Source organism: Leuresthes tenuis, unplaced genomic scaffold (genome assembly GCF_036924035.1).
Source record: "Leuresthes tenuis unplaced genomic scaffold, fLeuTen1.0.hap1 SCAF_14, whole genome shotgun sequence".
In the NCBI taxonomy this organism is placed as follows: Eukaryota; Metazoa; Chordata; class Actinopteri; order Atheriniformes; family Atherinopsidae; genus Leuresthes; species Leuresthes tenuis.
This window is the reverse complement of record NW_027325368.1, coordinates 198,151-221,746: the sequence shown is the minus strand read 5'-3', so window position 1 is coordinate 221,746 and position 23,596 is coordinate 198,151. Positions and strand designations below refer to the sequence as shown.

Sequence of the window (23,596 nt, the reverse complement as noted above, 5' to 3'; positions counted from 1 at the left end):
GCGCGCTCCCGCGGCAGGGGGCAGCTCTGAGCCGTGATGCGCTCAGAGCTCGTGGCGCTCCCTCACGCGCTGCCGTAGTGACGGGCTCAGAGCCGGAAGTGAGCCCAACACGCTGCTGTGTGCATAGGAGCAGCGAGGTCCTGGTTCCGGTGCCGCTCGAACCTGTTTGCTGGGCTTAACCCGCGCGTGCGGACTGTGACATCATGGCGGCAGTCGCTTGCGTCCCTGGGCAGTTTGATGACGCGGAGGAGCACAGGTGAGAACTGTTGTCCTTGTAACTTCGGACGAATACACCGAGAAGCGTGTCGATAACAAACACACCTGCCGTCAGGTAAATTCCTCTCAGATGGGCTGACGGCAAGACCTCAGGGACATTTTTGTTACCTGTTACGTCATTACGGTTACCTGGCGTCCCAGTGGTTGCTGAGAGTTGCGGTGTTCTGTCGTTTTCTGCTACTTGTTGAAAACTGCTACTTTGTGGTTTTGCGCATGCGCCGATTCTATTTCCAAGCGTGATTGTCACGCCCATAATTTTTTGCTGGTCAGTCCACGCTGTTAACGGTGAGTGAAATCCTCAGAAACCCGATGATTTCCTCTTTTGGCTTAGTTAAAAGGGACATACAGCACGTAGAAGCCTTTTGAGGGTAAGTCTGAAGTCAAGTCTTTGTGCGACTCGATCCCCATCTCTGCTCCAACCTGTGAAGAAGTGACTCCCCGTTGCCCGCAGCAACCACCGACCTTTGATCTGAAGGACCCACGGTAACGCTGAACTCTGGAAGGTGGTACCTGAGAGCACCTCCTCTGTTCAGATGTTTCTCCAGTTTGGATCCTCTCCTGAACCACAATGTGGACTTTTCTGTCCTCTCTGAGTCTGGACCTGAGGTTCTGGTTCTGCTGAGGAGCTGCTGCTCCTGTAAAAGGTCCATCATATCTGACACCACCCAGTCTGTCTTTGGTCCTTTGGGTGAAGCAGCCTCTGGCTGAGGGGCCACGGATGGACCCGTGTTGTTTGGATTTCCAAAGGTTTAAATGGCTTTCTTCATGGGTTTGTGAGTTCTGATGATCATCAGTCTCTGTTCTAGTTGCTGGTTTTAGTCGATGTGCAGGTTCTGGTCCGTTTGTGGAGGGTTCCGGTAAACCTCAGACATTGGTCCTCCTCAGTGTGCTCAGCTCAGTCCAAACAGGAAGCCAGTTTTCCTTCACCTGATGCCAGCGGCCGTGGAGACCGGCACGGGTTAGTTATGGGTAGGAAAGGTTCTGAATGGTGACGTGGACAGACTGGTTGGGTCCACTGACCCGTGAATGGATGCAGAAGTGTAGAGCCAGTGAGATTCTGACTGTTGGTTCAGCAGTGGGACAGAATGGACTGGGTCAGACCCAGAACAATGAGTCTGAAACAGCAGATTCAGAGTTGGTTCTGAAGTGGGAAGAGCAGGTGTTCTGGTCTCAACACCATCGCCATCTGTCACCAGAACCGAGCAGCGGGTCAGTGTAAACTCCTGCAGCACCGCACCAGCAGGAGGTTCTGTCAGGTTCTGTCAGAACCAAGTGGAATCTGTCTGGATCCTGCTGGGTCTTCCCTCAGTCGGTGCTGTAATTGGCTGTCACTCTGGGCCGAGTTCTGCAGCGCTCCTCCTGATTGGTTGCTTCTGGCTCTGTGTTTTGATTTGCAGCGACCAATCGGAGGTGTCAGTTCTGCAGAGTCACATGACTGCCGTCACCCTGCAGCCGACAGCAGAGCGGCAGACTGACAGCGAGGAGGAGGAGGAGGAGGAGGAGGAGGAGGAGGACGAGGAGTGGGCCTGGAGCTCAGCTGCAGAGCTCACCAAGAGATACAACCGGGCCGGTCTGAGTTGTCAGGTCAGAACCACTCCATCACCTGATCAAAACATTGATCAGCATGTTGTCTGTCAGTCTGATTTATTTTTTTGAATGATTCTGATTGGCTGTTGTTTGTTTGTGTTTTCAGGCCAACAGACAGAATCCTTCCTCTAAGACGCTGTCTTCTTCGATTCCGTCTGATAAAGTTCTGAGGAAATACGAACGCAAGATCAACCTGGGTAACACACACAGGCCCCGCCTCCATCAGCTGCACCTGGTACTGCAGGTGCAGCTGTAAGAGGTGTCCTCACTGCTGAGGAAGAAGTTGTTTCAGATGATGGATATTTATCCTGTACTGAGTCTGTTAGTGTGACAGTCTGATCAGTAACCGATCAGGCTGATCAATCAGCTTCTCTGTTGTTGCAGATAAACTGGACTACGCTGACTCTGTGATCAATAAGGTGACGGTGATGCAGAAGCAGAGAGACGCCGACACGTAAGCTGAAATCACCTGATGCTCTTGACATCACAGGTCATGTGACTCGCGCTGACTCACGCTGTGACTCACGCTGTGACTCGCGCTGTGACTCGCGCTCTGACTCGCGCTGTGACTCACGCTGTGACTCGCGCTGTGACTCACGCTGTGACGCACGCTCTGACGCACGCTGTGACGCACGCTGTGACGCACGCTGTGACGCACGCTGTGACGCACGCTGTGACGCGCGCTGTGACGCGCGCTGTGACGCGCGCTGTGACTCGCGCTGTGACTCGCGCTGTGACTCGCGCTCTGACTCACGCTGTGACGCACGCTGTGACTCGCGCTGACTCACGCTGTGACGCACGCTGTGACTCGCGCTGTGACTCGCGCTCTGACTCGCGCTGTGACGCACGCTGTGACTCGCGCTCTGACTCACGCTGTGACGCGCGCTGTGACTCGCGCTGTGACTCACGCTGTGACTCACGCTGTGACTCACGCTGACTCGCGCTGTGACTCACGCTGTGACTCACGCTGTGACTCACGCTCTGACTCGCGCTGTGACTCACGCTCTGACTCGCGCTGTGACTCGCGCTCTGACTCACGCTGTGACTCACGCTGACTCGCGCTGTGACTCGCGCTGTGACTCGCGCTGTGACTCGCGCTGTGACTCGCGCTGTGACTCGCGCTGTGACTCGCGCTGTGACTCGCGCTGTGACTCACGCTGTGACGCACGCTCTGACGCACGCTGTGACGCACGCTGTGACGCACGCTGTGACGCACGCTGTGACGCGCGCTGTGACGCGCGCTGTGACGCGCGCTGTGACTCGCGCTCTGACTCGCGCTCTGACTCACGCTGTGACGCACGCTCTGACGCACGCTGTGACGCACGCTCTGACGCACGCTGTGACGCACGCTGTGACGCACGCTGTGACGCACGCTCTGACGCACGCTCTGACGCACGCTGTGACGCACGCTGTGACGCACGCTGTGACGCACGCTGTGACGCACGCTGTGACGCACGCTGTGACGCACGCTGTGACTCACGCTCTGACTCGCGCTGTGACGCGCGCTGTGACTCACGCTCTGACTCACGCTGTGACGCGCGCTGTGACTCACGCTCTGACTCGCGCTGCGACTCGCGCTGCGACTCGCGCTGCGACTCGCGCTGCGACTCGCGCTCTGACTCACGCTCTGACTCGCGCTCTGACTCACGCGCTGACTCACGCTGTGACTCACGCTGTGACTCACGCTGTGACGCGCGCTTTGACTCACGCTGTGACTCACGCTGTGACTCACGCTGTGATTGGCTGTTCTCCACAGGTACAGGGTGAAGGACAAATCAGACCGAGCCACAGTTGAACAGGTGAGTTTGACATGAAGAGGCTTTTATGTTGAAAGGGCCTGAAAGGAAGTGAGGAAACAAAAGATCAATAAGTAGCTAATGGTTTGTTCTGGTGCAGGTTCTGGATCCACGGACCCGAATGATTCTGTTCAAGATGCTGAGCCGAGGAGTCATCTGTGAGATCAATGGCTGCATCAGCACCGGAAAGGAGGTCCGAACATCAGTATTTATCCACACTGACATATGACATCATCGTCAGCTGATCAATAACTGCTTACTGGCAGGGCTGAGCTGTGAATGATCAATACCCGATCAATCAGAGCTGTAAATGAATCTGGGAGAAGCAAACAGGATCGGTAAGACATGGATCAGAACCACATGACACTGGAAATAACCTGAAGTGAGAAAATGTGCTTCAGAGCGTCCAGAACCAGATGTGACCCAATGGATCAGAAACCGGTCCTTACAGCGTCCTTCGGGTGTTCATGAAGGCGAGGCAGCTGCGTCTCAGAACCAGGTTTTAATCAGCCACAGGCCCCTGTGGGTCAGAACCACCTCTAACCGCTGGTTCAGCACACAGCAGCCGGGTCGAGTTTGAACAAACTTGCAGATATTAGTGAGGGTCAGCAGGATAGACGCACGCCGTTTGGCCCGTTGTTGTTGGTAAGCACACAGAATGATGCGAGGATTGTGAACAGAACCAAACTGGACCTGTTTTTTGGTCCTGGTGGTGAAGATATTCGGGCTCCTGTGTAAAGGAACCAGCAGGAGGATTTTTACTGCTGTTCGATAGCCAACCACAGTCATGACTTCTGTTTAGAGAGGAAAAGAATCTATGCTCAGCAGAACCAGAACTGGACCTAAAGCTCAGTAACAAACATGGCATCCTCCTCTTCCAGGCTAACGTTTATCACGCCAGCACAGCAGCAGGAGACAGCAGAGCCATCAAGATCTACAAGACGTCCATCCTGCTGTTCAAAGACCGAGACAAGTACGTCAGCGGAGAGTTCAGGTGAGTGACCACAGAAGAAGAGCTCACTTCCTGCTGGCTTCAGAGGAACCCGAGCTCAGAGGCTCTAACCTTCAGAGTTCTGATGTGCTGCAGGTTCCGTCACGGTTACTGTAAAGGAAACCCCCGGAAGATGGTGAGAACGTGGGCTGAGAAAGAGATGAGGAACCTAATCAGGTCAGAACCTTACAACGCAGAACCTGCTCTGACGGGTAGAACCCAGTAGAACCCGGAGCTTTGTGTGTTTCAGGCTGCAGACAGCCGGAATCCCGAGTCCAGAACCACTGCTGCTCAGGAGTCACGTTCTGCTGATGAGCTTCATTGGAAAAGACAACATGTAAGAAACGTTGGGTTGTGGAACAGAGTGGCTGGTTACTGACAGACTAATGACCGCGTTCTGTGGGCCAGGCCGGCGCCTCTGCTGAAGAACGCCTCCCTGTCGGACTCGAAGGCCCGGGAGCTGTACCTGCAGGTGGTGCAGAACATGAGGAAGATGTTCCACGAGGCCCGGCTGGTGCACGCCGACCTCAGCGAGTTCAACATGCTGTAAGAACCTTTAGAAATGACCCGTCCTGTCAGGTGTTGATCTGTGGACCTCTGAGGTTCTGACCACTCTGCAGGTACCACGATGGAGACGCTTACATCATCGACGTGTCCCAGTCGGTGGAACACGATCACCCCCACGCTCTGGAGTTCCTCAGGAAGGACTGCAGCAACATCAACGGTGAGACGGCGCCGAGCCGCTGAGCTCGGGTCTGATCTGAGCCTGCGGGTCAAACTCATTCAATTACAGTTCTGAGGGGAGACTTCTGATCTGGTCTGGTTCTGGTTTCCCAGCGTTCTTCGTGAAGCACGGGGTCGCCATCATGACGGTCCGAGAGCTGTTTGACTTCATCACGGACCCGTCCATCACCGGCCAGAACATGGACCAGTACCTGCAGAAGGTGGGGGTGCAGCCTCAGAACCAGAGCTTTATTCACCATGCAAACAGGAAGTCAGCAGTGTGCCTGTCTCTCATTGGTCGAGCAGGCGATGGTGATTGCGGCCGAGCGCACGTCGGAGCAGCGATCGGATCAGGACCGGGTGGATGAGGAGGTGATGCTCCGGCAGCGATGACCTCATCTGTGAGTGAGCGCCTTTGACCTCTGACCTGTGGCTCCTCCCCCTGCAGGTGTTTAAGAAGGCGTACATCCCGCGCACGCTGACCGAGGTCAGCCACTACGAGCGAGACGTGGACCTCATGAGGACCGAGGAGGCGGCCGGGCAGCGGGACACCGTAAGAACCGCAGAACCCGATCAGAACGGAACTCAGTGATGATGGTGATGGTGACGAAGCTGCTTTGTGTCGTTCAGATTCTGTACCAGACGCTGACCGGGCTGAAGATGGACCTCTCCGGAGTCCAGACGGTACCGTCTCACTCTCTGTGTCTCTGAGGCGTTCGGCCCGACTGTGACGGCTCGCTCCTGTCTCCGCAGGTTCCGGCGCTTCTGGAGGAAGATGGTGGCTCTTCCTCGGAGGAGGAGGACGAGGAGGAGGAAGAGGAGCAGCAGGATGAAGAAACCTCCATGGACAAAAAGGTCAGCTGCGGGGTCACATGATCCTTTTAGATCCACCTAGGAGAAAATCTGGGAAATCCAGAAGGAACGTTTTCAGGTGAATTTTACCAACAGGAAAGAGAACATTTTCCAGGCCAGCTGTCGTCCATCTTCACTTACTCTGGTTCTGACGCTTTGATCCAAAGCCACTTCCAAGCAGGACTCAGCTGATCCACACAGAAGGAAACAGCTGAGACAGGGCGGCCCGGTTCTGGTCGCTCATTCCACCATCGTGGGTCCACGAAGAGTCCAGGTGGCCTTCAGCGTGGCGTCGGCACCATCCTTTAACAAAGGAAAACTGCTTCCTTCTGAACAAAATAAAAGTGTCGGATCTTCCTGAGAAATTTTAAAACATTTGATGTTTTTTGCCAAAAGTGCCTCCATGAGCAGATCATGTGACTTTTTAGGTGACATCATCACTGCAGGCTGGAATCTTCCTTTAGTGCTGTGCAGTCAGGTCTTCTCTCCACATTTCTTCAGTCAGACGAGTCTTTGTCACATTTCTTTTTACTCCTTCCATCATCAGTGAATAATTCTGTTGTCAAATGACTGATATACAAGTTTGTCCTGAAACATAAGCAGCTGTTCGGGTCCAGAACCAGACGGATTGTTTTTGTTGTTTCAGGAGAAGAAGAGGATAGTCAAAGAAGCTCAGAGAGAGAGGAGGAAGACGAAGGTACCGAAACACTTGAAGAAGAGGAAGGAGAAGGTGGCCAAGATGAAGAAGGGCAGATAACCTCCTCATGAAAACCAACCCGCTTTTAAACCAGCAGCCGACCAGCTGCACCAATCACAGCTCGCTGAAAACTTCATCAATATGCGACTAATTATCATCCAGAGCTCACATAGAAAGAAAAATCGGTGAATCTTTGTTTGTATTGTCACACTTTTCCTTTAATAAAGTACTCACCTGCAGGTAAAACATCCAAAACTGAAATGTTTCTACTATAAACAGGTGTTCAGTTCAGTTTTATTTATGAAGCGCCAAATCACAACAGATGACCTCTCAGGGCACTTCAATAATACACTCCAATTCATTGTAATCATAATCCAGTCAATTAGATTCAAAATGAATCCAATTCATACAAAAAAAACTATTTCTGAGCTGACGAAACCAGCAGGTTGCACCGAAACGTCTCTCTGATCCAATCCCCCGTCCTGAGCAACTGTGGGGAGAAAAAACTCCTTTTAACAGGAAGAAACCTCCATCAGAACCAGAACCAGGAAGAAACCTCCATCAGAACCAGAACCAGGAAGAAACCTCCATCAGAACCAGAACCAGGAAGAAACCTCCATCAGAACCAGAACCAGGAAGAAACCTCCATCAGAACCAGAACCAGGAAGGGTCCATCTGCTTTTAGGGGCCTGATAACTGAAGGCTCTGCCTCCCATTCTGCTTTTAGGGGCCTGATAACTGAAGGCTCTGCCTCCCATTCTGCTTTTAGGGGCCAGATAACTGAAGGCTCTGCCTCCCATTCTGCTTTTAGGGGCCTGATAACTGAAGGCTCTGCCTCCCATTCTGCTTTTAGGGGCCTGATAACTGAAGGCTCTGCCTCCCATTCTGCTTTTAGGGGCCTGATAACTGAAGGCTCTGCCTCCCATTCTGCTTTTAGGGGCCAGATAACTGAAGGCTCTGCCTCCCATTCTGCTTTTAGGGGCCTGATAACTGAAGGCTCTGCCTCCCATTCTGCTTTTAGGGGCCTGATAACTGAAGGCTCTGCCTCCCATTCTGCTTTTAGGGGCCTGATAACTGAAGGCTCTGCCTCCCATTCTGCTTTTAGAAACTCTGGGAACCACAAGGAAACCTGCAGCCTGAGAGCAAAGTGCTCTGTTGGGGAAATATCCAACTGTGAGATCTTTAAGATATGATGGAGCTCGGTCATTAAGAGCTTTATATGTGAGGAGAAGAAGCTTAAATTCTATTCTGAATTTAACAGGGAGCCAATGAAGAGAAGCTAAAACTGGAGAAACATGATCTCTGCTGTTAGATCTCATCAGAACTCTGGCTGCAGGGTTTTGGATCAGCTGGAGGCTTTTCAGAGAATCTGTGGGACAGAACAATAATAAGGAATTACAGTAGTTCAGTCCTGAAGGAACAGATGCATGGAGCAGTTTCTCTGCATCACCCTGAGACAGGATGTTCCTGATTTTAATGATATTACGAAGGTGAAAGAAGGCAGAAACCAGTTTTATATGAGAGTCAGAGGACAGATCCTGGTCAGAAATAACTCCAAGGTTCCTCACTGTAGGACTAGAAGACAAGGAAATACCATCTAGAGTAACTATATAACAGGACAGTTTCTCCCTGAAGCGCTCAGGTCCAAAGAGAACAACTTCAGTTTGTCTGAATTTAAAAGCAGAAAGTTCTGAGTCATCCAGGTCTTTATGTCTTTAAGACAGGCTTGTAGTCTGACCAACCTGTTGGTTTCATCTGGTTTCATTTTTTGAAGGCTTCATAGCTTCATTTACTGGCCTGTTGCCACATATTATGAAAAGCAGGTTTGGTGCATGACAAAACCTTATTTTAAGTAGGAATCCTTATATTGTCTCTTCCAAATGCAGCAATTCCATTAATCTTCTCTGATAGGAACAATTTTATTGATGAAGAATCTGATGAAATCATCCCTGCTGAGAGTTAAAGGAATACATGGCTCAACAGAGCTCGGACTCTTTGTCAGCCTGGCAACAGCGCTGAAAAGAAACCTGGGATTATTCTTATTCTCTTCTATCAATGATGAATAATAAGCAGTTCTAGGTGTGTGTTATCAGTGTGTGTGTGTGTGTGTGTGTTAGTGTGTGTGTTAGTGTGTGTTATCGGTGTGGTATTTGTGATGATGTCACTGTACGTGTCACCACTGTGTCCCTGTGATAGCTGTGATTGGGCAGGAATGTTCAGGGACCTGCAGCGGGACGTTTCCTGCCGTCGGCCCCTGAGCAGCGGATTAGGATCCACCTGCCGCTGCAGAACGGTTCTGGTTCCATAGTTCTTTGAACAGGTCTTAGGGAAGCAGTTCAGAACCGGAGCAGGAGGTGGGTTCAGTGTGCTCTGTTGAGCTTCCTCTGTTATCAGACCTGCTCAGAACTACACTACCCATGATCCTCAGCGCCTCGGATCGAAGGATCAGGTATGCCTGACCAGAAGTGATGCATGAAGCGGTCTTGAAGCTGCTGACGTTTAGAACTTCATTCATAACCATTTACCTCATCTGGATCCAAACCAGCAAAGATTTGGTGCTCAGGACTGGTTTAGGAGGAGCTGCTTCTGGCCCAGAACTGGAACCTTCCCAGTGGAAACCGTCATAGTGGGTGAAGGGAGTTGGGATGTGACCTTTAATCGTGTTCCGGTTCTGATCAAGTACCAGGTCAGCAGGGGTTCTGCTGTGAACAGAACCTGGAGGACCACCTGGTGTTTCCTCTCAGCAGATCCACAGCGTGCAGCTCGGACTGTTTCCTGCTGCTCAGACACTCGTGTGCATTGACTGGATCTATCACACTGATCAGAGGTCTGATTAACCATCATGCATCAGTACATCCACACACATGACCGCAGTTTGTGTTCAATGATGTTTACCTGATGTCGGTTTTAATTTGGCCTTTTTGCCTCGGTCTGAAGTGAGATCAGGAGACATTTCAGTGTGTTCTCCCGGAGTCTGAATCTGATGAATCACCTCTGCTGTGTGTGATGAAGGCCAGCAGGTCCATTTGTTTTGGTTCAGTTCTGATGTGGAACAATCTGTGCTCATGTTGTCCTGCTGATACACGCTGACGCACACAGTGTCCCTGAGGCTCTGCAGGATTATCTGAGGAACACTCACCTCTGACTCCGCCCACAGCCTTCTGACACCACTCTGTGGAGCCTTTATGTTAAACATTTAGCAGCTTTTTTTTCTTTCAGGCAGGGCTGGGGTCCTGCCTGCTGCCCCCTACCTGAGGCAGTACCTTTGAAGCAGGGGAGCTGAGCCCAGGTCACACGCTACACTATCCAGTTTCTGGAACCCAAAAACGTTTGTAAAAGTGGACGATGATGATGATAATGTGAGGGGGCGGAGCCTTCTGGTCCCAGCAGTGTTGTCATTGGTTGGTTATGTTATTAGCAAGAGCTGAGCTCTGATTGGCTGTTTGCTGCATAAAAGAGAGAAAAGTTCAGAAAGATTTTCAACCTCAGAGGCTCATTTCACAGGTATTAACTCTGCTGCTGGTTCTGCTGCTGGTTCTGCTGCTGGTTCTTCTGCTGGTTCTGCTGCTGGTTCTGCTGCTGGTTCTTCTGCTGGTTCTGCCCTGGGTTCTGCTCCAGGTTCTCTTGCTGGTTCTGCCCTGGGTTCTGCTCCAGGTTCTCTTGCTGGTTCTGCTGCTGGTTCTGCCCTGGGTTCTGCTCCAGGTTCTCTTGCTGGTTCTGCCATACCTTTTGTCTTCTGTCTTTTTTAAATTTTTCTTCTTTTTCTCATGTTTTTTTGTTCGTCTCTTTCTGGTTTTTCTTTTTCACTTTTTTCATTACTTTTTGTCTTTTTCTGAAGGGTTTCTCTCTTCTTCTTTTCCTTCGATTGTCTTCTCACTTTCTTCTTCTTGTGTTTCTGCCTTCTGACAGGAGCTGTCACTGTTGGATTCTTGTCAACATGGCCGACTGGACCGACTGTCTGAACTTTGGGATCCGTGTTGCTAAAGAGGCCAGTGAGGTAAGACGTGACCCGTTCCTCAGATTTTCAGATGCGTTATCTTCTATGATCATCAAAAATGTAGAAAAAGAGCTGAGGAAATGAAAATCAAACAGTTTAAAGAACGGTTCAGAACAGTTACTTTTCTTTCATTGGAAGCTGAGGAATGATTTCCTTCCTTCAGCCTCCTGTAGGCTTCTATTTGGAAAAGTACTTCCTGTCGGCCGTTTCAGTGAGTTTGGACAGTTCCACAGAACCTCTCCCTTAATGCTGCTGTTTGGTAAGATCTGAGATCTACGGGCCTCTGGGGGCCGCCATGAGGGAAGTTTTCTAAGAAAGCAGAACCTGAAACACTCGTTAAGTTGTGTTGAAAAGGTTCTGTAACTGAGCAGCAGAACACACAGATTGTTCTGAACACACAGATGTTTTTATAGCAGGTACCCACCTCAGACTGTGAATTGTGAACAGAACTCATTGAACAACACTTCTGATCAAGCAGTGTGAGTTTTCTCAGAAATGTAGAGTCTTACTTAGAGTAAAAGGTATACTTTGTGCTTTTTTCACGGCACCGTTCATACAGAGAAAGTGCTGATCGAGCCAATCAGCTGCAGGTAAAACTGGTGATGTCATTCAGGTTCAGTGGGCGGTCAGCTCTGATTAAAACGTTCAGGAATGTCACGAACCAAAGAAGGTGTACACACAAAAGCTGTTCAGGTGAGTTGTTGTGAAAGTGCTCAGCAGGATTAGCTGAAGCTTCTCACCTGTTCTCAGGTCGTCCTGTCTGCGCTGCAGCAGAAGAAAGAAGTAAATCTGAAAAGTTCTCCGGCTGACTTGGTGACAGAAACCGATCAGAGAGTCGAGAAGATCCTGATCTCTGCCATCAGGAAGCAGTTTCCTCAACACAGGTCCTCCTCCACTCACCTGCTCACACCTGCTCACACCTGACCTCACCTGCCCTCACCTGCCCTCACCTGACCTCACCTGACCTCACCTGACCTGACCTCACCTGTCCTCACCTCACCTGCCCTCACCTGACCTCACCTGACCTCACCTGTCCTCACCTGACCTCACCTGTCCTCACCTCACCTGCCCTCACCTGACCTGACCTCACCTGACCTCACCTGACCTCACCTGACCTGACCTCACCTGACCTCACCTGTCCTCACCTGACCTCACCTGACCTCACCTGACCTCACCTGACCTCACCTGACCTGTCCTCACCTGACCTCACCCTCTCCTTCAGGTAAAGGTGTGTTTGAAGATGAGGGACTTGGTATACAGTCAGGTGTCAGATGAGGAAGACATGAATTGGACCGGGGTTTTTATTCTGTAAACATGACTTTACAGCAGCGTACGCAGCCACCTGCTTACAGACTGAACAACGAGTAGCTCAGACATTAGAATCCGCTTTCATCCACTTCCTTCTTCCTGCCTATCAGTAAATCACTGAACACATATCGTCAGGTATCCTTTTCACTGTGGCCTCAAGCCCAAATATAGTGTTAAAGGAGTCGTTACCTGTCCCATTAAAAGACCCCCAGAACACCTGACCAAACCTTGCCCAGATCCTCTCACTCTTCGCTTTCATGTGGTGTCTCCATTGTGCAAATCTAAGAAATCATGATTTGTTAAACCATGTTGTTTTAATTCCTCAAAACTTTTTAAAGTCACCCCTTTATAAAAGTCAGAATATTTTACCAACCCTGAATCTTTCCATTTCTTAAAGTTACTGTCTGATTTATTTGGAACAAAGTCTAAGTCATAAGCAGCCCTCGATCAAGTTGAACTACATTTTTAAAGGGGTCTCAATCCGTGGATTAGCTTCCTTCAGCTGTTTGGCCAGAGTATTACATCCTATCACAGCCTGTGGAGGAATCTCACTTGATATTTGGCATTCTATCTCCTTCTATTGTGTCTGTCGTCTAACATGTGACCTCTGACCTCAGGTTCATTGGGGAGGAGTCTGTCGCCGCAGGTGAGCGTGTGCAGCTGACTGACTGTCCCACCTGGATAATCGACCCCATTGATGGGACCGTTAACTTTGTCCACAGGTGAGATGCTCCGCCCACACACTGATGTCACAGACAGCTGGTCTCACCTGCACAGCATGAATCACAGCTTGATGCCACTCTCCTTACAGGTTTCCGTTTGTGGCCATCTCTATCGCGTTCACTGTCAACAAACAGGTAAGCTCACCTGTCAGGTAACCTGTTACAGCGAGCTCAGGCAGGCAGTGGGCTGACATGTTGGTCTTATCGTCAGACGGAGTTTGGGATTGTTTACAGCTGTGTGGAGGACAAACTGTTCCACGCTCAGAGAGGAAGAGGAGCGTTCCTGAACAGAGAACCGCTGCACACCTCCGGACAGGAAGGTGACATCACACACATGACATCAGTCCTGTCCAGCTGCACATGTTTTATGGAGAGAAAGCTTTCATGTTGCCTGGGTGCTGAGGATTAGTCTGACTATTCTGTCTCTTCCAATCAGACATCAGCAGGTGTGTGGTGGTGACAGAGATCGGGGCGGAGCGTGATGACCTTGCTTTGTCCACTATGACCTCCAACATCTTCAGACTGCTAAAACTTCCTGTACATGGGTGAGAAAAGAGGACAGCATGATGTTTCCGGCTGCCAGTTCACTGTGATTGACCAGTTCACTGTGAACAAACAGTGAAGAAACAACAAATGAACGGTTCACTGTGAACAAACAGTGAAGAAACAACAAATGAACGGTTCACTGTGAACAAACAGTGAAGAAACAACAAATGAACAGTTCACTGTGAACAAACAGTGAAGAAACAACAAATGAACGGTTCACTGTGAACAAACAGTGAAGAAACAACAAATGAACGGTTCACTGTGAACAAACAGTGAAGAAACAACAAATGAACGGTTCACTGTGAACAAACAGTGAAGAAACAACAAATGAACGGTTCACTGTGAACAAACAGTGAAGAAACAACAAATGAACGGTTCACTGTGAACAAACAGTGAAGAAACAACAAATGAACGGTTCACTGTGAACAAACAGTGAAGAAACAACAAATGAACAGTTCACTGTGAACAAACAGTGAAGAAACAACAAATGAACAGTTCACTGTGAACAAACAGTGAAGAAACAACAAAGAAACAACAAATGAACGGTTCACTGTGAACAAACAGTGAAGAAACAACAAATGAACGGTTCACTGTGAACAAACAGTGAAGAAACAACAAATGAACGGTTCACTGTGAACAAACAGTGAAGAAACAACAAATGAACAGTTCACTGTGAACAAACAGTGAAGAAACAACAAAGAAACAACAAATGAACGGTTCACTGTGAACAAACAGTGAAGAAACAACAAATGAACGGTTCACTGTGAACAAACAGTGAAGAAACAACAAATGAACGGTTCACTGTGAACAAACAGTGAAGAAACAACAAATGAACGGTTCACTGTGAACAAACAGTGAAGAAACAACAAACGAACAGTTCACTGTGAACAAACAGTGAAGAAACAACAAATGAACAGTTCACTGTGAACAAACGGTGAAGAAACAACAAATGAACGGTTCACTGTGAACAAACGGTGAAGAAACAACAAATGAACGGTTCACTGTGAACAAACGGTGAAGAAACAACAAATGAACGGTTCACTGTGAACAAACAGTGAAGAAACAACAAATGAACAGTTCACTGTGAACAAACAGTGAAGAAACAACAAATGAACAGTTCACTGTGAACAAACAGTGAAGAAACAACAAATGAACAGTTCACTGTGAACAAACAGTGAAGAAACAACAAATGAACAGTTCACTGTGAACAAACGGTGAAGAAACAACAAATGAACGGTTCACTGTGAACAAACAGTGAAGAAACAACAAATGAACAGTTCACTGTGAACAAACGGTGAAGAAACAACAAATGAACGGTTCACTGTGAACAAACAGTGAAGAAACAACAAACGAACGGTTCACTGTGAACAAACAGTGAAGAAACAACAAATGAACAGTTCACTGTGAACAAACAGTGAAGAAACAACAAACGAACAGTTCACTGTGAACAAACGGTGAAGAAACAACAAATGAACAGTTCACTGTGAACAAACGGTGAAGAAACAACAAATGAACGGTTCACTGTGAACAAACAGTGAAGAAACAACAAATGAACAGTTCACTGTGAACAAACAGTGAAGAAACAACAAATGAACAGTTCACTGTGAACAAACAGTGAAGAAACAACAAATGAACAGTTCACTGTGAACAAACAGTGAAGAAACAACAAATGAACGGTTCACTGTGAACAAACAGTGAAGAAACAACAAATGAACAGTTCACTGTGAACAAACGGTGAAGAAACAACAAATGAACAGTTCACTGTGAACAAACAGTGAAGAAACAACAAACGAACAGTTCACTGTGAACAAACAGTGAAGAAACAACAAAGGAACGGTTCACTGTGAACAAACAGTGAAGAAACAACAAATGAACAGTTCACTGTGAACAAACAGTGAAGAAACAACAAATGAACAGTTCACTGTGAACAAACAGTGAAGAAACAACAAACGAACGGTTCACTGTGAACAAACAGTGGACAAACGGTGGACAAACGGTTCACTATCATTTACGCTTACAGCCTGGGTTCACAGCAGATGTCATCTCAGATCAAGTCAAGTCGAACAGACTAAATGCAGCACAGTCCAATCCAAAGTAACTTAATTCATCACAGTTGTTTTCATATAGTGACTAAAATACAGGTTCTAAAGATACTTCTAAAGCTGCTGAACTTGATGATACATCAGTGATAATAATGGGAAGGATTCCATTAATCTTCTCTCTAATAGAAACAATTTTATTGATAAAGAATCTCATGAAATCATCACTGCTGAGAGTTAAAGGAATACATGGCTCAACAGAGCTCGGACTCTTTGTCAGCCTGGCAACAGCGCTGAAAAGAAACCTGGGATTATTCTTATTCTCTTCTTTGTTTATGTTTATGCATTTAGCAGACGCTTTTATCCAAAGCGACTTTCAGGATAAGGGGGTCTTGCCTAAGGACCCCTACTGGAGACAGTACCTTTCATGCAGGGGATTTGAACCCAGATCTCCCACATGGAAGGTGGCAATCACACCATCGGACTATCCAGCAATACTTCTGTCCAACTATCCAACTCCACTTCTATCAATAACGAATAATAAGCAGTTCTAGCTTTACGAAGTGCTTTCTTATACGTTATTAAACTATCTTTCCAGACTAATTGAGACTCTTCTAAATTAGAGGAACGCCACTGTCTCTCCAGCTTTCTTCAGTCTGCTTTAAAGCAGCTGTGAATTATACCAAGGAGCCAACCTCTTCTGACTGATTACCTTCCTTTTCAGAGGGGCAACATTGTCCAGTGTTGTACGCATTGAAGCTATAGTGCTGTCAACAAGAGAGTCAAGTTCTACTGGAGTAAAGTTTAGGCAGCCGTCCTCTGTCATATCAGCTGTCATCAAGTGACCTTCAAACTTGTTGCACAGCTTCTCAGTTGTAAATATTTCCAAAAGTCTGCTTTATCCACAAAGTTACATTTTTGTTTGAGTTCTTCAAATGAGCCAAACAGGCTGTCTGCACACAGTTTGCATTAATCCAGGTGGTCCATACAGAAGCTCGAACCTGAGCGGCCTCACCTTTGCTGTGGTTGTGTTCCAGGGTGCGTGCTTTGGGCACGGCGGCAGTTGACATGTGTCAGGTGGCTACAGGTGGAGCCGACGCCTACTATCACATTGGAATGCACTGCTGGGACATCGCTGCCTCTGCCATCATTGTGCAGGAAGCTGGAGGGGTCGTCATGGATACGGACGGTCTGTTTATGATTTGTTAGCTCACATGTATTCCTCTGGGGGTGTGGCTTTCTCTCATTGGTCCATATGTCCACAGGCTCAGAGTTTGACATGATGTCCAGGAGAGTCATCGCTGCCAGCTCCTCTGCTGTGGCCAACCGCATCGCTCAGGTGATTCAGGCGTTTCCTTGTTGCCGTGATGACGAGGATCCCCACGAGCTGCGGCTGTGAACGGACAGATGACAGGAAGTTGGATGTTTGTGATGATTTGAAAGTACCAATAAAACCTTGAAGATGACATCATAAAGTTTGTGTTCCTCATTATTTTGTTGATAACCATCAAATATTTGGCCACAAACTTTTACCTCAGTTATTGATTACTGAGGGGATGAGTGTGGAGTCACAATGAGAACGATCCTGATCTGAAGCTCATTAAAGGCTGCGTTCACGCTGCAGGTCTTAATGCAAAATTCCAATTTACTGCTCAAATCCGATTTTTTGTTTGGCTTCACATTAGCTCTTTAAATGTGGCCTTTGGATTGCAGTGTGAACAGATCACGCTCCTGAAGTGACCCGCATGCGCAGTTGATCATTGATGACATCACGCTCATAGACAATGGTGTTTACAGAAGCGACCATAGCAACGGCAACCGGTGCTGCAGGACTGTACGGCTTAATGCTAAAAATCAAGTCTCACGCAATGAGAGTGAGACACGCGCATTTCAACAAGTTCTCACGCCACGCATGGTATTTCTCAATCTGAAAAAAAGTAAAATATGGGTGACATCACGAAGGAGGAAGAGGAGGACGAAGATCCAGATGTTACTGATGGCTTTATGCGGAGTAAAAACCGCAACATCCGCCCAGAGAAGTATTTGGATGCGCGTCGGAGCCCGGAGAGGTGGGACCAGGGTGTGGCTGGTTACACGGAGCAGGAACTCTTCCAGAACTTTAGGATGTGGAGGGATACCTTTCATCACATGTCAGCGCCTCTCCCCGAGACTTTCAGGAAGAGACGTGTTGTTCAGGAGAACCATCTGCTTGAGAAAGCGAGTGGGAGTGGGGCTGTCCTGGGCAGCAACGGGGCGGGTTACCGCACCTTGGCCAACCTGTTTGGCATCGCAAAGTCCTCCGTTTGCGATATTGTGCTTGAAAAGCTGTGCACCAGGTCCTCATGCCTGACTATATTAAACAACCCCAGGGAGACGATCTCCAGGAGGTCCACGTTTCTAATAGATTTTCCACTCAGCGACACACCCGCTGAGGACAAAACCCTGGTAATTGGCAGCTCTATAGTCAGAAACGTGGCATTAGAGACACCAGCGACCATAGTCAAATGCATTCCAGGGGCCAGAGCGGGCGACATAGAATCCTGTTTAAAACTGCTGGCTAAGGATAAACGTAAATACGGTAAAATAGTTATTCACGTCGGCGGTAATGACACCCAGTTACGTCAATCGGAGGTCACTAAAATTAATGTTGCATCGGTGTGTAATTTTGTGTAGTTTTCTCTGGACCCCTGCCAAATCTGACCAGTGATGACATGTTTAGCCGCATGTCCTCATTCAATCGCTGGTTGTCTAGATGGTGTCCAGCAAACAACGTGGGCTACAGAGATAATTGGCAATCTTTCTGGAGAAAACCTGGTCTGATGAGGAGAGACGGCATCCATCCCACTTTGGAAGGAGCGGCTCTCATTTCTAGAAATATGGACGAATTTATTAGTCATCCAAAAACATGACAACCCAGGGTTGAGACCAGGATGCAGAGTTGTAGTCTTACACACTTCTCTGCGGCTTCCCACCTGATGCTGCCCCCCCCTCAATCAAAAAACACAAAAGGAGCAAATCCTCTTGTGCAAAAAAAATTTAAAACTTTAACTGAACAAAAACATCAAACTATTAAATGTGGTTTGCTGAATATTAGATCTCTCCTTTGAAGTCTCTGTTAGTGAATGATTTGATTTGTGATCATCATATTGATATATTTAGTCTTACAGAAACCTGGCTGCAGCAGGAGGATCATGTTAATTCAATTCAATTCAATTCAGTTTTATTTATAAAGCGCCAGATTACAACAAAAGTCATCTCAAGGCACTTAAATAATAAAGTCCAATTCAAGCCAATTGGAATTCAATTCATTGTAATCATAATCCAATTCATTCATATGGAGCCAATTCAAAAATAATATCCGAGCTAAGGAAACCAACAGATTGCACCGGAACTTGTCTTCGATGCGGTTGGCCACAGCAGAGCAGCTGTGTGCAGACAGCCTGTTTGGCTCATTTGAAGAACTCAAACAAAAATGTAACTTTGTGGATAAAGCAGACTTTTGGAAATATTTACAACTGAGAAGCTGTGCAACAAGTTTGAAGGTCACTTGATGACAGCAGATATGACAGAGGACGGCTGCCTAAACTTTACTCCAGTAGAACTTGACTCTCTTGTTGACAGCACTATAGCTTCAATGCGTACAACACTGGACAATGTTGCCCCTCTGAAAAGGAAGGTAATCAGTCAGAAGAGGTTGGCTCCTTGGTATAATTCACAGCTGCTTTAAAGCAGACTGAAGAAAGCTGGAGAGACAGTGGCGTTCCTCTAATTTAGAAGAGTCTCAATTAGTCTGGAAAGATAGTTTAATAACGTATAAGAAAGCCCTTTGTAAAGCTAGAACTGCTCATTATTCATCATTGATAGAAGAGAATAAGAATAATCCCAGGTTTCTCTTTAATTGAACAGGAATAGTCAGAACTGATTAATCTGTACAACAAACATGGTGGATGTGGTTAGAGGCTGAACTCCACAGATGGTTTGGACTTTAGCTGTAAGAGGCGCCCTCACTGCTGAACTTCTCCTCTTATCGATGAAAGAAGAAGAATCTGTAGCTGTTCCATCAGAGACTTTTAGTTTAAGATAATGGAGGATATTTGTCCTGAAATAAAAGACTATAGGACATAATGATGTCATATTCTGAATAATATGGATGATAAGAAACAGAAATGACACATGATGGACTTATTATTATCACATCATTTATTTACAGATTAACGGATGTCAGAAACATGTTTATCTTCTTTCTGGATGAGTTTCAGACAGTTTGAACAAGCAGATAAAAGTCAAAGAACAACCCTGAAGGTCTTCTTATCTGCACTCAGCTGTTTTTTAGATTGTTGTTTTATCCTTTTAAACCAGGATAAATTATAATATCAAGCCTTCTGGAGAAGTGGTTTGGAATCACTCTGAATGAACTGTGACTGTTTTAAACTCAGTTCAGTTTATTTCTGGTCAGAACAAAAGAAATCTCAGGAAACAGGGTTAGGGTTAACAAGTCCAGTTAGAACCCCATCAACACCCAGTTCAGAACCAGGAAGAAACCTCCATCAGAACCAGAACCAGGAAGAAACCTCCATCAGAACCAGAACCAGGAAGAAACCTCCATCAGAACCAGGAAGAAACCTCCATCAGAACCAGGAAGAAACCTCCATCAGAACCAGAACCAGGAAGAAACCTCCATCAGAACCAGGAAGAAACCTCCACCAGAACCAGGAAGAAACCTCCATCAGAACCAGGAAGAAACCTCCATCAGAACCAGAACCAGGAAGAAACCTCCATCAGAACCAGAACCAGGAAGAAACCTCCATCAGAACCAGGAAGAAACCTCCATCAGAACCAGGAAGAAACCTCCATCAGAACCAGAACCAGGAAGAAACCTCCATCAGAACCAGGAAGAAACCTCCATCAGAACCAGAACCAGGAAGAAACCTCCATCAGAACCAGGAAGAAACCTCCATCAGAACCAGAACCAGGAAGAAACCTCCATCAGAACCAGGAAGAAACCTCCATCAGAACCAGAACCAGGAAGAAACCTCCATCAGAACCAGAACCAGGAAGAAACCTCCATCAGAACCAGAACCAGGAAGAAACCTCCACCAGAACCAGGAAGAAACCTCCATCAGAACCAGGAAGAAACCTCCATCAGAACCAGGAAGAAACCCCCATCAGAACCAGAACCAGGAAGAAACCTCCATCAGAACCAGGAAGAAACATCCATCAGAACCAGAACCAGGAAGAAACCTCCCTTCCCCTGAATTAATTTCATGGGTTCAGGGTGGATGTCACAGGACCTACAACTAGATAAAAAACATTCTTAAAATCTTCTTTTATGACTTGTCTGTGGGTTGAGACTGAACTGAAACTGAACTTTCGATAGTTTTTCTGGAGCAGGTGTAGTTTCACCCACACCTTCTTTCCTGAACCTCAGAGGACTAAAAATACTATCAGCAGCTGGAGGCGGAAACTGTGCTGCAGTAGCAAGAGTAGAAGAAGAAACCCGGAAGTGAGCGGAGCCGCCGCTGCGAATTATCTTAAGACTGCCGCAGGTGAGCTGTTTGTTGTAAAAATGTGTTGTGTTTAAAGCTTAGTGTTGGACCTCGGTGCTTAGGGTTCGGTTAAACTCTGTGTCGAAGCTTCCCTGCCGCCGAACCACCCGAGATCCGGGTCGAATCACCAGACTCCGTTCAGAAATCTGCTGATTTAAGACCGCACAGTGAATGACGGCACACGACCGGACATATTACTGCTCTGCCTAAAGCCTGATTTATAAATGACGCGTCGCTCACGGCGCGGATGGCGCGTGACGTCAAAATGACGTTTTCTGCCTGGCGCGCGCCATGAACAGGCGGCGCGGCGCGGAGGCGTGCACCAGTCAAAATTTGTAAGTTGATGGACGAATCAAATCGCGCGGATGGACGAATTCAAAAACCGGCTCAGCGAGGATGTGCGCGTGCACTGAAAAGGCATAAGCAAGTAAACCAGCAAACGGATCCTTTATTCTTATTATTGCATCCTGAAAGGAAACAATAAGTTTGTCCACTGAAGCTCACTATTTTCTACCAAACAAACAAAGAAAGGGCAACGCAACACACCGAGCTCTGCAGGGGCCTGATGAGGAGCCATTCATTTGAATCGGGTGTGTTGGAGGAGGGAAACATCACAAACATGCAGGGCAGTGGGTCCGGAGCTGAAAAACACTTAAAACATGTTTGAATTACTTCATCCAGCTTGGTCTCAGTAAGGGTCTGAGAAAGAAAAGAAGATTAAAGTTTGGACTAAAGTGAAGACATAATTAGAAAGGCCTGGACCTATGGAGTAAAGTCAGTATGAAAATTCAATTCAATTCAATTCAATTCAACTCAGTTTTATTTATAAAGCGCCAGATTACAACAAAAGTCATCTCAAGGCACTTAAATAATATAGTCCAATTCAAGCCAATTGGAATTCAATTCATTGTAATCATAATCCAATTCATTCATATGGAGCCAATTCAAAAATAATATCCGAGCTAAGGAAACCAACAGATTGGACCGGAACTTGTCTTCGATGCGGTTGGCCACAGCAGAGCAGCTGTGTGCAGACAGCCTGTTTGGCTCATTTGAAGAACTCAAACAAAAATGTAACTTTGTGGATAAAGCAGACTTTTGGAAATATTTACAACTGAGAAGCTGTGCAACAAGTTTGAAGGTCACTTGATGACAGCAGATATGACAGAGGACGGCTGCCTAAATTTTACTCCAGTAGAACTTGACTCTCTTGTTGACAGCACTATAGCTTCAATGCGTACAACACTGGACAATGTTGCCCCTCTGAAAAGGAAGGTAATCAGTCAGAAGAGGTTGGCTCCTTGGTATAATTCACAGCTGCTTTAAAGCAGACTGAAGAAAGCTGGAGAGACAGTGGCGTTCCTCTAATTTAGAAGAGTCTCAATTAGTCTGGAAAGATAGTTTAATAACGTATAAGAAAGCCCTTTGTAAAGCTAGAACTGCTTATTATTCATTATTGATAGAAGAGAATAAGAATAATCCCAGGTTTCTCTTTAATTGAACAGGAATAGTCAGAACTGATTAATCTGTACAACAAACATGGTGGATGTGGTTAGAGGCTGAACTCCACAGATGGTTTGGACTTTAGCTGTAAGAGGCGCCCTCACTGCTGAACTTCTCCTCTTATCGATGAAAGAAGAAGAATCTGTAGCTGTTCCATCAGAGACTTTTAGTTTAAGATAATGGAGGATATTTGTCCTGAAATAAAAGACTATAGGACATAATGATGTCATATTCTGAATAATATGGATGATAAGAAACAGAAATGACACATGATGGACTTATTATTATCACATCATTTATTTACAGATTAACGGATGTCAGAAACATGTTTATCTTCTTTCTGGATGAGTTTCAGACAGTTTGAACAAGCAGATAAAAGTCAAAGAACAACCCTGAAGGTCTTCTTATCTGCACTCAGCTGTTTTTTAGATTGTTGTTTTATCCTTTTAAACCAGGATAAATTATAATATCAAGCCTTCTGGAGAAGTGGTTTGGAATCACTCTGAATGAACTGTGACTGTTTTAAACTCAGTTCAGTTTATTTCTGGTCAGAACAAAAGAAATCTCAGGAAACAGGGTTAGGGTTAACAAGTCCAGTTAGAACCCCATCAACACCCAGTTCAGAACCAGGAAGAAACCTCCATCAGAACCAGAACCAGGAAGAAACCTCCATCAGAACCAGAACCAGGAAGAAACCTCCATCAGAACCAGGAAGAAACCTCCATCAGAACCAGGAAGAAACCTCCATCAGAACCAGAACCAGGAAGAAACCTCCATCAGAACCAGGAAGAAACCTCCATCAGAACCAGGAAGAAACCTCCATCAGAACCAGAACCAGGAAGAAACCTCCATCAGAACCAGGAAGAAACCTCCACCAGAACCAGGAAGAAACCTCCATCAGAACCAGGAAGAAACCTCCATCAGAACCAGAACCAGGAAGAAACCTCCATCAGAACCAGAACCAGGAAGAAACCTCCATCAGAACCAGGAAGAAACCTCCATCAGAACCAGGA

At 47.0% G+C, this 23,596-nt stretch overlaps 2 protein-coding genes across 2 annotated transcripts; both read left to right on the top strand.

The window, feature by feature from the left end:
• Nucleotides 1-66: 66 nt before the first annotated feature.
• On the top strand, nt 67-7,184 carry riok1 (RIO kinase 1 (yeast)). Its single transcript, XM_072363606.1, has 17 exons — nt 67-256; nt 1,674-1,860; nt 1,970-2,060; nt 2,248-2,317; nt 3,620-3,662; nt 3,760-3,852; nt 4,541-4,653; nt 4,747-4,827; nt 4,901-4,987; nt 5,059-5,196; nt 5,271-5,374; nt 5,488-5,594; nt 5,680-5,745; nt 5,822-5,926; nt 6,004-6,057; nt 6,127-6,228; nt 6,872-7,184. The coding sequence occupies exons 1-17, from the start codon at nt 204-206 to the stop codon at nt 6,980-6,982; spliced, it is 1,605 nt and encodes a 534-aa protein (XP_072219707.1). The 5' UTR covers nt 67-203; the 3' UTR covers nt 6,983-7,184.
• A 2,830-nt stretch (nt 7,185-10,014) lies between these two features.
• LOC140269294 (inositol monophosphatase 1-like) lies at nt 10,015-17,007 on the top strand. Its single transcript, XM_072364329.1, has 8 exons — nt 10,015-10,919; nt 11,670-11,803; nt 12,845-12,949; nt 13,039-13,084; nt 13,161-13,269; nt 13,386-13,494; nt 16,572-16,723; nt 16,800-17,007. The coding sequence occupies exons 1-8, from the start codon at nt 10,860-10,862 to the stop codon at nt 16,931-16,933; spliced, it is 849 nt and encodes a 282-aa protein (XP_072220430.1). The 5' UTR covers nt 10,015-10,859; the 3' UTR covers nt 16,934-17,007.
• Nucleotides 17,008-23,596: the final 6,589 nt, after the last annotated feature.

Bases quoted from the DNA above. Each gene is read 5' to 3' on its own strand.
- riok1 (XM_072363606.1), top strand. From the start codon at position 204: ATGGCGGCAGTCGCTTGCGTCCCTGGGCAGTTTGATGACGCGGAGGAG. The intron at 1,861-1,969 runs GTCAGAACCACT...TTGTGTTTTCAG, and splicing joins GGGCCGGTCTGAGTTGTCAG to GCCAACAGACAGAATCCTTC. The intron at 5,927-6,003 runs GTAAGAACCGCA...TGTGTCGTTCAG, and splicing joins CGGCCGGGCAGCGGGACACC to ATTCTGTACCAGACGCTGAC.
- LOC140269294 (XM_072364329.1), top strand. From the start codon at position 10,860: ATGGCCGACTGGACCGACTGTCTGAACTTTGGGATCCGTGTTGCTAAA. The intron at 12,950-13,038 runs GTGAGATGCTCC...CTCTCCTTACAG, and splicing joins ACCGTTAACTTTGTCCACAG to GTTTCCGTTTGTGGCCATCT. The intron at 16,724-16,799 runs GTCTGTTTATGA...ATATGTCCACAG, and splicing joins GGTCGTCATGGATACGGACG to GCTCAGAGTTTGACATGATG.